Genomic DNA, 12,203 nt, shown 5'->3' with positions numbered 1-12,203 from the left:
AGGTCTCCAAATCCAACAGGGCAACATTAGATGTTACTGAAATATGTTGCCCTCATCTATTATAGCTTTAGTTACCTAAATTAACTCATTTTTATTTTAAATTCTAAAAAGTGTAATGTTCTGATGTGAACCGCTGCAGATATACACCAGGGTTATCAAATAAGACAACATAGCATTAGGAGTAACCGAAATACCCCTCTCTATTCCACACAGAATGAGTTTGATGTTTTTTTTTATTTCATTTTGGTGATGTCTAATCTCTTTCGTTTTAAAACACATTTTGGTCCAATGCAATAGCTGCACACAAACTGCAGGGTCGACAAATCTGACAAAGAAGCATTTGACATTACTCAAATCTGTTGCCTAATTCGAATAATCCCCTTTATTTTACACACAATGCCTTTAATGGTACCAAGATTTACTCTGGTGATGTCTAACCTTCTCTGTTCCATACCACTAAAAGCATTTTAGTCTGGCATGAACAATTGCAGCTGTACAGCTTAGTAACCATATCCCACAATGCAGTATTAGAAGTTACTGCTCTCTATTGTTTTATACAAAATGGCTTAAGATTTGAACACCGATTCACTCTAGTGATGTCAAATCCTCGTTTCGAACTGCGAAAAGCATTTTGGTCAGATACCAACAGCTGCACTCAAATAGTAGGGTCACCAAATCTGACAATGTAGCTATAGAGGCAACTGATACCCTTAATGCATGTTTGTTATATAACTAATTCATGAAATAAAACATAAAAAACAGGCTGTTTTCTTGAGTTTGTTTCATATTTGTTTTGAGCATGTAGTAATATCCATGACCAAATATTGATTTGATTTTTCAGCGTTATGATGGGGATGTCAGTGATTTGGGTCTCACTTTGTCTTATGATGAAGAGGTGATGGGGCAGGTAAGCAACTTTTGTTTCAGCTGAAAACAGCTGGTTCTTCTGACACTATTGGGTTACCTTATTCTCTCATACGCTCACTCATTTTCTTTCGTTGTCTCTTCACAGTTAGTCTGTCATGAGCTAATTCCTGGTGGAAAGACCATGCCTGTCACTAATGAAAACAAGTGAGTTCATTTTGTCTCTTTGGTCAAATTGTAAATAACATTTTCGTGGTAGTGCTGCCTCCTATTCACATTCATTACAAGAAGAAGAAATGACGTGATGAAAAAAACGAATTAGTATTGGAAGCAGAGCGGTTCAAAAAGCAATTAGGGATTTGCAACCACAGACAAATACTTAATTTATCTATTTAAACCTATTGTTCTCTCACAATTGGATTCTCTTATATAGAATAGGACACAATAGAAGATTGTTTTTCAGTTCATGTTTTGTTATTAACCTTTAACTCTTTCCCCGCAATTGACGAGTTATCTCATCATTTAGAAGACAATGCTTCCCCGCCATTGAAGAGTTTTTACGACTTTGTGTTTTCACTGTTATACGCTGGGGGGCGCTATTCCACATCTTCTGAACAAGTACAAAACCTCCCAATCAAAAACACACAAACAGGTCGGAGAAACATCTCTTATATAAACAGATGCATATTAAAAATAATGCGATCATCAGCAACAGACAACATATAAATGAAAACTGTGACGGTGTAAAATGTTGATCCAGGAAGTCGTACATGTCTGTGCAAGCTTTGGAGGTATTAATGGAAGCGATTTACTGGATTTATGCTTTGAAAATGGTACTGAATATTATCCAGATGTGATTTTCTCAGCTTTTTGCTAAAATTATGCATTTTTATAAAACCTAGTATATTCAAGTGTTGATAAAAAAAAAATGTATTGCATATTCAAAAGTTAAGACCAAAAAAATTGCAACGCACTGTTTTATTCTTTTGCTCACCATCCTCCAGGATCAGCTATATCCACCTGATGGCCCACTTTCGCATGCACACCCAGATCAAGGAGCAGACGGCCGCATTCATCAGGGGCTTCCGCAGCATCATCAACCCAGAGTGGCTTCACATGTTCTCCACCCCTGAGGTCCAGAGGCTCATCTCTGGAGACAACGCTGAGATAGACCTGGATGATCTCAAGTGAGTCTGCACATATTAACAATGGTATAGAAGGTTTTTGTTATATCAGTTTGTTGGTTAGCAAAAAAAACTAAGAATGATGAAGTGCATCAAACCTACAAGGCTGGAAGCATTTGGAATACATCACATCTTCAGTGAACAGTAATTAATCATCAATGGAATAGGTCTTAAATTGGGCAGACACAGTTTTAAGTTTTCACTACATTGTGGGCATGTTTCACAATAACATCATTATTGTGATATCTATAGAAATAAAAAAAAAATAGTCATTTAAAAAATTTTTTTAACTAAAGCTAATTTTATGTTCTGCCTTTTTAAAATGATGCAAGATGCGCTCACGCTATTTACAATACGGAATTTGTTGGCGGAAAAGCTGAACGCTTCTCAAGCGTAGAAACCGATCTGCTCATGCCCGAAGTTAAAGCGTGTGAGCAGATCATCTAAGCAAGCAGGCATATATATATATATTAGGGGTGTGCAGCGAAGCCAGTATTTGTATCTGTATCAATCACTAAATTATTCGGATCTGTATTTGGATAAAAACCGGAAGTAGGCAGAGCTCATTGAGTGAATTCAGAGGTTTGTGTAAAATATTGCGCTGATCCCCTGGCTCACTTGTGAATCTAGTAAACACCAGACTGCTGCAGCCTCAGCCGAACATTCGGGCAGAATTATTCGTTATCCGTTATTCATTTTTGAAGCCATTATTCGTGCCTTTCCAAATATGGTATTCGGCTCCGGCCCCTAATATATATATAGATTCGATTATTAGATTAGCTAATATATATATATATATATATATATATATATATATATATATATATATATATATATATATATATATATGCCAGATGTTTATTTCTGGTTGCTGGCTTTTTAATTTAATTATTTAAATTATCTTTTATTTCTCACGGATTTGTTCAGATATCTAAAAATTTTTCCGGTAGCCCATACAAGCAAAGACTTGAACACATGTGTGACCCTGGAGCACAAAACCAGTCTTAAGTCGCTGGGGTATATTTTTTAGCAATAGCCAAAAATACATTGTATGGGTCAAAATTATAGATTTTTATTTTATGCCAAAAATCATTATGCTATTAAGTAAATATCATGTTCCCTGAGGATATTTTGTAAATTTCCTACTGAAAATATATTAAAATTGAATTTTTCATTAGTAATATGCATTACTAAGACCTTCATTTGAACAATTTTAAAGGCGATTTTCTCAGTATTTAGATTTTTTTGCACCCTCAGATTCCAGATTTTCAAATAGTTGTATCTCAGCCAAATATTATCCAATCCTAACAAATGCATCAATGGAAAGCTTATTTATTCAGTCTCAATTTCGAAAAATTGACCCCTATTATTGGTTTTGTGGTTCAGGGTCACATTTAACCACGTTTATAACCACCGTGCAGATCTTTTTCATAGTCAGCACTGAAAATGTAGCACTAATAATCACATGCTGTGAAGAACGGTCTTAAAAAGGTTACTCAAAATGATGCATGTGATTTCCTGTCTCTCCCAGGAAGCACACGGTGTACTACGGAGGTTTCCATAGCAGCCACAGAGTCATTCTTTGGCTGTGGGACATTCTCTCAAGTGACTTTTCCCCTGAGGAGAGAGCCATGTTCTTGAAGGTAACACATCTTGAAGGTTTGATTTGGGTTATTTCAAGGTTTATTACCGTCTATAATGTGGCTGTATTACTCCTCAGTTTGTCACCAGCTGCTCAAGACCTCCTCTGCTTGGATTTGCCTACCTCAAACCTCCTTTCTCCATCCGTTGTGTAGAAGTGTCAGATGATCAGGTTAGACATCACCCCTCATCTTCTTATTCCACACATTGATCTGCAATGATTGTGTAGCTTCTTCATCATGCTTCTTTGTGTTTGATTGCATACGCAGGACACAGGCGACACTTTAGGTAGCGTTCTGCGCGGCTTTTTTACCATTCGTAAGAAGGAGCCAGGCGGTCGCCTCCCTACATCCTCCACTTGTTTCAACCTGCTCAAGCTGCCCAACTACAGCAAGAAGAGCATCCTCAGAGACAAACTCCGCTACGCAATCAGCATGAACACTGGCTTTGAGCTTTCATAACACAACAAGTTTATTCTACCCATACAAACTCATACATCTACAAATACAAAAACTGGCAGTGGCTGAGCTAAAGTGGCCTCACAAAGGTTGAAGTTGGAAACATAATGATTTCAATCTTGATTCGTTGACATTTTGGCCTTCAGCCAAGGCCCCTAAACTTGAGTTGCTCAAGGAGAATTTTGTTCATCAGTCTTATCTACCAAATGTGAATGTGCAAGTGAATGAAGCAACATACAAACATGTCCATTCAGACTTAGAGACTTGAAGAAGATCAACCATAGAAGTATATTAAAAAGTCTTGAACATTACCTACAGAGTTGTTTTTTGAACCACTTAAAGATCCATATTTAGTGTCATGTTCTTCATTCCCAGCATTTGAAGCCAAGAGAGCTCCAAACGCCTTATACGATCAGTTTTAAACCAGCTCAATTTAATGTTGTCAAGTCCCTAATACATCAACTTCATTTGAAAAACTAAATCGGGGGCTTAGTCTTTATTGGCTTCTAAGCACTGCGTCCATTCGTTGACAAACACTCCTAAACCTCATCTTAAAGTTACAGAAGATACAGCGGTGGATATACAGATCTGCAGAAACAGTTTAGCATTGTCTCTCAGGTCTCCGTGTCTCACTTCTCCAGGAAGGGAACAGGAAAGCAATACTAATGCACTGCAAGCCATACAACTCAAGACACAAATGAAGCTTTTGCCTGTTTGGTAGGCAAATGCTTTCAAGCCCATAGCTGAAGCTAAACTGGACTTGAGGATCGTGCTTTAAGAGGAAACCCAGCACTGTTGATCGACTTCAGCATGTCAGAGCCAGCGGTATGTCAGATAAGAGATGTCCCTTCAGAGATACACCTCTCCTTTCCTGCTTTCTCTTCACATACACTACAGAGAGCCCTTTCCAGAATCTGCCTCACGTCATAGTGACATTTCTTTTTACTCATGATATTATACTCATTCATGCTTTTCAGCCCTAACCCTGTCTTCATGTCAAACTCATCTATTCATTAAGATCAATTCCTTGTCTTGGAGTGTTTTAATTGATGAAGGAAGTGTTAGGAATTCTTTACTCAGCCATTACATTACAAACCACTTTCCCTGTCATCTCCCACTAACTCTTTGCTCATCATTGAGGTGTATACTACTGGAATTAAGCCATACAGTAAAGATGACCAGCTATCAAACCAGCTCTCGAAGGGACTTTTGTTCTTAAAGGGAGAGTGTTGCAGTAACTTCCTAGAAAGGTCAGTGGGCTCAATGGAATCTCCTGAAATGGTTTTCCAGTAGACAAAAAAAATGTCATGATGTCATTGGATGATTGAAATGATTCCATGTCACAGAGGTCATAGTGTGCTGTTGATATTGTATTGTTTGTTCTTTTTCCTTTTTTTGTATTAATTTTTTTTAAGAAGGTTAAGGTTAATCTGTTAAGAAATTTTTGGGTTGCCCACCCCCCCCGCAAAATTTTAAGAAAAATATGTTTTGCAAAACGGAAGTGAAGCCTGCTTTTAAGGTCGTTAAGATTTTAAATTGACCATCAAGAAAACATCATGGTAGCATTTATTCATGGTTGTTATTTGAACTGAAATTATTATTTTTAATCATTGTACCAGGCTGCATTTTGTTAATGCAAAAAATGATTTGTTACTTTGCTTTGAATTTGGGGTGAATTATGTCCTGGACATTTCTTCATAAGATTCACCCTTGGTTTCGGGTCTTTAAAAAACATTAATTGGCTGTAGTTAGAATAGTCCACAATATTTATTATATGCAAACCCTCTTTCCATTTGTATGCCGTATATGCAAAATTATAGAGGTAAACATTGTCTGCCCAGCCTCCCCAGCTCCCCATTAACCAAGGCATGGAAGTATCTTCTGATGTATAGAGTCCTTTGTAGATGTGGAAAACTGGCTTTAAGCTCATGTAACTTTTTTTTTTGTATGCATTGCTGTCAATGTTAAGTTATAAATGTACTGTCCTAATGCACAAGGGCTTAGGCTGAGTCCAATAGCAGAGTTTTGTGTTTAAATTAACAGACATTAACATGCTGTTCCCTTTGAAAGATGTTCAAGTGCTCTGGTTGGTGTTGTGGATGAGGAATGTGTTTGGCATAATGCTGTAAATGCAAAAATATGCTGTGTATGAAACAGCTCAGCTGAATTACATGATGTCACACAATCTTGTTCTCTCTCTGATAGGGAGGCAACAACCTTTAAAGTGTCTGGTCTCTATTCCTTCACCTGATGATGAAGTGTCTTTTGAATTTGGTTGCACTACGTGAACTGCAGGTTGTTATATACCCAGTACATTACAAAGCAATGGCATTGTAAAGTTCTTCATGTGTACAGTAATATTTCCTCTGTAAAATGTAAACTTAATTGTCGAACAAACGTACATATATTTGAATATCCAAATCTAAAAACTTTACTAAACAACCAAGAATGTGCACTGTCATTTGTTATTATATTATCAAGTGAGATTCTTGATAGTATGCTGGAATAACAATAGAGCATGATACTGTATAATGCAGAGACAAAATGTATGAAACTTAAGTCTTTAAAGCGATTGTTGACCCAAAAATGAAAATTCGGTCATTTACTCACACAACCTGTATTAGTTTCTTTCCTCAGTTGAACACAAAAGAAGATATTCTGCAGAATGTTGGCAACCATTCTTCAAAATATCTAGTTTGATGTTCGATGGAAGACGGAAACCCATACAGGTTTGGAACAACACATATTTTTCTTTTTTTTTGGTGAACTAACTCTTTATTGTAAATGTGATGTACACGTTTACAGTGATTGTTCCAGGTAAATAGGTTCATGTAACATCCCTAATCTGTTTTGCAGTATTGTACCTTACATGCCTTTTAGAGAGTCTTACGCTCACCCATGGTGCACTGCTGGATGATATTTGAGCTGTTTTTAAAACTGAAGAACCATGAGCTCCAACCAAGCCCTGTGGAGGTTAGTATGACTGGAAAAAAAAAAGATTTTTAAATTACGTTTAAAATGAAAAGGATATTGGTGGTAGTTATCTTCAATTGTTTTTAGTTTCTTACATATTTTTCACCAACCCAAACTAAGTTTATCATTCAAAGTACTGTTATGAGTATAAAATACGGCAATTTTTTTTTTTTTTTTTTACAATCTCTTTTAAACATAGAATCAGTGAGTTCCAAGGCTGAAAAGAATATTTTCATACTAATTATATTAGAACATTTTTTTTTGTAACAATGTAGAAGCCTTTACTGTCACAGTTGTGATCTTTTTCACACAGTCTTGCTTTGAAACTGATTTCAGAGCTGATCACAGTCAAACTTGACATTGATGTAGTCAGTTTAGATACCTTGACTTAACTTGAAATGAATGGAGCCCCTAATCTATCGAAAGCAATTGGGTATGAACTGAGAGAAAAGACTGAAATGGTAGAAGAGAGATAAAGCCTAATAAAACCTAGCTTAGAATTCGTAATCTTATGTTTTGGCTTGGATTACTCTGTGTACAAACCAGACGCTTAGCAGAGAAACATGTTCCTTCCCCGAGACACAAAGCCTTACATTGGGTCTTGTCTTAGCTAGCCAAAATTAGCTTATGATGAAGGCCATAACTGGTGTTATGTCACAAGATTAACCAGCTATTAGTATTTGCCTTTACAAATGTGCCAAGCAGTCAAATGATGAAGATTGTAAAACCTGGTGATGCTTTTTTATGTTCATCCATTTCACTCAACAACAGTCTGCATACAACAGATGTAACAAGGTGACGCTGACTGAAAAACACTCAGGAAAAAGGTACACAGGTTGCATTGGCTGTGAGTCTGAACCTGCGCACGTTCCTGCGGCTGCAGTCCACATCATCCGGTAAAGTGTACATCAACCTCCCCAATATTGGCACATCTCTGTCCTGGGCAATAACTGCACTGCAGTCTCTTCTGGAAGGGAGTAAAGGTGAGGAGAGATGGATGTTTGGTTTTTATTAAAAAGATAGTTCACCCAAAAATGAAAATTCTGTCAGTATTTCAGTCATTATTATTTGGACCATTCATAAGTTTCTTCATAAGTTTGAATGTTTCTTTGGCTGTTCATGGTTTCAGCCGAGCAAGGCGGTCTGAAGGAACTTGATGCAGAACTTTTGAAGAGACTATGTGAATTCACAAAGATTTCAGAGGACTCCACAGACACAAGAAGCATGGCAGTGTTGGCCTTCCTGTACAGTATATGTACCTGTCTGTTTTTGCAGAGTAAGAACATCATTAAACGCTCTGTATCATTTTATTAAAGCACTTTTTAGATTTGCTGTTTCTTCCAGGTCTCTGGCCAGCATCACGGTGTCCGTGTGGTCTGAGTTGCCCACAGAAGCTGGTTTAGGCTCCAGTGCTGCTTATAATGTCTGCCTGTCTGCTGTCTGCTAGAGGAAACATATCATATCCTCTTACACCATAGCACGAGTCAGCCAGGTAACACTTCATTACAATGGATTATGGGGCTTTTATTTAGATAATGTAAGTAAGGACTGTTCCATTTGCTTTTAACTCTTTAAAAGTGAATACAGTCATTTATTACAGGGAGTGCTCTCCTGAAACAATCTGAAGCCTTTTGGTTACCAGTCCAGATTGTTAACAATAAGGTTATGCCACCCTTGAAATTCAGATGATACATTAAGTAACCAAGGACCAGAGATGAAGTCTTTGTCCTTTGTCTGTCCTCTCGAAATTTGAAAATGTGTGGTTCAAAATACCCTTTCCAGAGGAAATATAGAAAAAAAGGCATAACATTTAGAATTGTTTCGCTGGTCACACTCAATCACATTTAGCTGCAGTGTTTCTGCTGATGATCAACTTTATTATTTCTTCAGCCTCTTCCTACATTAGTGTATAATAAAAATGAATAAAATAAAAAACACAAGGATTGGAATAGCTCTTTTTTTTTTTTTACCAATTATGATTTCATTTGAACAAAATAAATAAAAACACACATATTTTGAAATATTATTACTTTTATACTGTGGCATGCGAAAGTTTGGGAACTTGCAGAATCTGTGAAAATGTGAATAATTTTAAAAAAATATGAGAGATCATACTAAATGCATGTTATTTTTTTATTTAGTACTGTCCTGAGTAAGATATTGTACATAAAAAATGTTTACATTTAGTCCACAAGACAAAAAATTAAAAAAATTAAAATATCCCCATTCAAAAGTTTGTGAACCCTTGGCTCTTAACACTGTGTGCTGTTACCTGATGATCCACGACTGTCTTTCTGTTTTGTGATGGTTGTTCATGAGCCCCTTGTTTGTTCTGAACAGTTAAACTGAGAACTGTTCTTCAGAAAAATCTAATATCCTGCAGATTCTTCAGTTTTCCAGCATCTTTGCATATTTGAATCCTTTCCAGCAGTGACTGTATGATTTTGAGATGCATCTTTTCACACTGAGGACAATTGAGGCACTCAAACACAGCTATTAAAAAAGGTTCAGACTGTCACTGATGCTCCAGAAGGAAACACGATGCATTAAGAGCTGGGGGGTGAAAACTTTTGGAATTTGAAGATCAAGGTAAATTGTACTTAATTTGTGTTCCGGGAAACATACAAGTATCTTCTGTTGCTTACGAAGGGCAGAACTAAATGGAACAAAATTATATATAATTATTATGGTTTCCCTCTGTGATGAAGCCAGTTCTGGAGTCCGTCAGCGCTGTGTCCTGCCCCCTGTGAACAGACTCTCACAGAGATGACCACACATGGACCTACAGCCGAGCACTACAACATACTGGAGGTACAATCACACGGCTTGTCCTTCACAGAGAAGGTGATACCTTTAGCAATGTGCAGTAGGTGGATATTATTGATCATTTGTGTCAGACGTTTGTTTGAAAGTTTTGGTGTAGTGTTGTGTCTAGGACACATTTCAGGATCGTAATGATTTCTGTTTTGAGCAGCTGCTTTTGTGATTCAGTACTGTTAAAAAAAGTTTGGGGTTGATACAGTTATTTAAATTTTTTTTTTTTAAGGAATTTCTTATTCTCACCAAGGCTATATTTATTTGATTAAACATTTCTTATTATTATTAATGTTGAAAACAATTGTGCTGTTTAATATTTTCGTGGAAACACTGATCCTTTTTTTGTAGGATTATTTGATGAATACAACATTCAAAAGAACTGCATAAAAAAATAAAAATAAAAATAAATATATATATAAAAGTCTGTACCTTTAATCAATTTAATGCATCCTTTCTAAATAAAAGTACTAATATATTTTAAAGTTTGACTCCGTTTATTTTTTAAATTTTGTATTTTTTTATTTATTTATTTATACTTTATTTTTTTTTGCCATAATTGTATTTTTGTTTATATTTAAGTGTTATTTTCCAGGTGAAATGTAACTAACATTACTGCAAAATCTCGCTTGTCATCATTTTAGTTTTTGCATGTAAATGAGGCAGTCAGAACCTTAGCTAAGACATTTGTCATACAGTCAGACATAAATATGTCTCTTGCAACTGTGTTATTTAATTGAGATAACATGAACTAAGAGTTGTATTTTTAAAAAGATTAATAACTTCTGTAGCAAATGTAGTAATGCGAATGTTAATACATCAACTAATATTAACTAATGAGATCTTATTGTAAAGTGATAGAATAAGTATGCACTTTAATCTTTGTAAAATGTTATAACTTTATGCATTTTTTTGTGTATTGCTTTAATGTATTTAAATGATCATTTATTTTTGTTGTAAGAAAAAAGTTATTAAGCCTGTTATACTGTATTATGACAACACTTTGATAATATAATAATGATAATAAAATATACCGTAATAAAAGCATTAGCAATTAATTGCAACATGAAAATGTTGATTTCCCTAGTAATTCTGTACAATCTGACTCATATCTATCATGTTTTGGACGAACAGAAAAGGTTTTGTAGAGAACACTCTGTATTAGGATCAGTTAATTCACTGAATTCCCTCAAAACTTGTTATATTACATGAGAGCAAAGATGCTATTCTGGTGTGAGACATGTGGCCTGGTAGTTTGTGCATTTACTCGTTGATTGTGATGCCATGAGGGAGATGCAAGTTTGAATCAGTCTCTGCCCGTAATTTTCAGAGCAAAGAAATGATCAATAGTTTTATTTAGAGAAGGCCCTGATGGATGGATTATATTGATCTTTTCGAGATGTTTCTCTGTGTGTCATTTGTCTCTTTAGGAGCTGATTGATATAAACCAGCACCATCTGAACGTGATGGGTGTGGGTCACTGGTCTCTGGACACACTGTGTAGGGACACTCTGACCGGAGCAGGGGTAGGAGGCATGTGCAATCACTCTCCTACGACCAGGTACCAAGCATAAACATTTTTATCTTTATCGCAGAGAAATGACCGATGCTTGACCTCTCAAATATTTTTTTCTGAGTGTTGTGGGCGGTTGCTAGAGCATTGTAATGCATTTGTTTGGACAAATGGAGAACCTTCTATCAATTCTGGTTTATTAGAATTGTACCAGTCATTGTTGTTTCTGTATGAAATGTCTTCCTGGAACCCTACAGTGAATATTTTGGATATGCTACCTGTGGTTAATCAGTCTGATTGCTGTGAATTGTTTGAAAAGTCTTCAAGAGGGTGGCCCCCTGCAGACTGCGTGACTGTTTAGAGGGATTCGTGAGCTGACTCTCACTTGTCACTCTTGACTGACAAAGCTAACAACTTGACACAGCAGCTGTCAGACTGGGCCACACTCTTTGTTTATGCCTGAAGCCACTAACGCATTGAATTTTAATCAGGATCTTAGAACCTTTAAAAACAGCCTCCGTTAAAGAAGACAATGCTGAAGAAGGCACAATCATTTCTAGGCACAATTATGATTTTTGAGGTAACGTCCTCTTGCTCGTTTAATTCTCAAACAGAATTAGTCTTAATCCAAGTGTGTCCTCTCGCTCTGGTAAATGAGGTAGTTTACTACCTCAACATTATTTAAACCAAAACTGGATTCCTGTCTGTCAAAAAAGACACTGAATTCTTACTTCACTTGACACGGCAAGTGGTCTG

At 36.3% G+C, this 12,203-nt stretch overlaps 1 protein-coding gene and 1 pseudogene across 1 annotated transcript in view; both read left to right on the top strand.

The window, feature by feature from the left end:
- The window catches only part of LOC132140525 (ubiquitin-protein ligase E3B-like), a 9,339-nt gene extending 2,743 nt beyond the window's left edge, over window positions 1-6,596 (top strand). The window contains exons 7-12 of the mRNA XM_059549295.1: window positions 842-907; window positions 1,013-1,071; window positions 1,869-2,051; window positions 3,580-3,691; window positions 3,769-3,861; window positions 3,959-6,596. Coding sequence (XP_059405278.1) covers window positions 842-907; window positions 1,013-1,071; window positions 1,869-2,051; window positions 3,580-3,691; window positions 3,769-3,861; window positions 3,959-4,150 — 705 coding nt within the window. The 3' untranslated portion in view covers window positions 4,151-6,596. The remainder of the gene's footprint in view (window positions 1-841; window positions 908-1,012; window positions 1,072-1,868; window positions 2,052-3,579; window positions 3,692-3,768; window positions 3,862-3,958) is intronic.
- Window positions 6,597-7,925: 1,329 nt separating this feature from the next.
- LOC132140524 (mevalonate kinase-like) lies at window positions 7,926-11,708 on the top strand (annotated as a pseudogene).
- The last annotated feature ends 495 nt before the right edge of the window (window positions 11,709-12,203 follow it).

The sequence above is a fragment of the Carassius carassius genome, chromosome 5 (genome assembly GCF_963082965.1).
Source record: "Carassius carassius chromosome 5, fCarCar2.1, whole genome shotgun sequence".
Lineage (NCBI taxonomy): Eukaryota > Metazoa > Chordata > Actinopteri > Cypriniformes > Cyprinidae > Carassius > Carassius carassius.
Note: the sequence above shows the minus strand (reverse complement) of the source record. Positions and strands in the feature narration are given on the sequence as shown.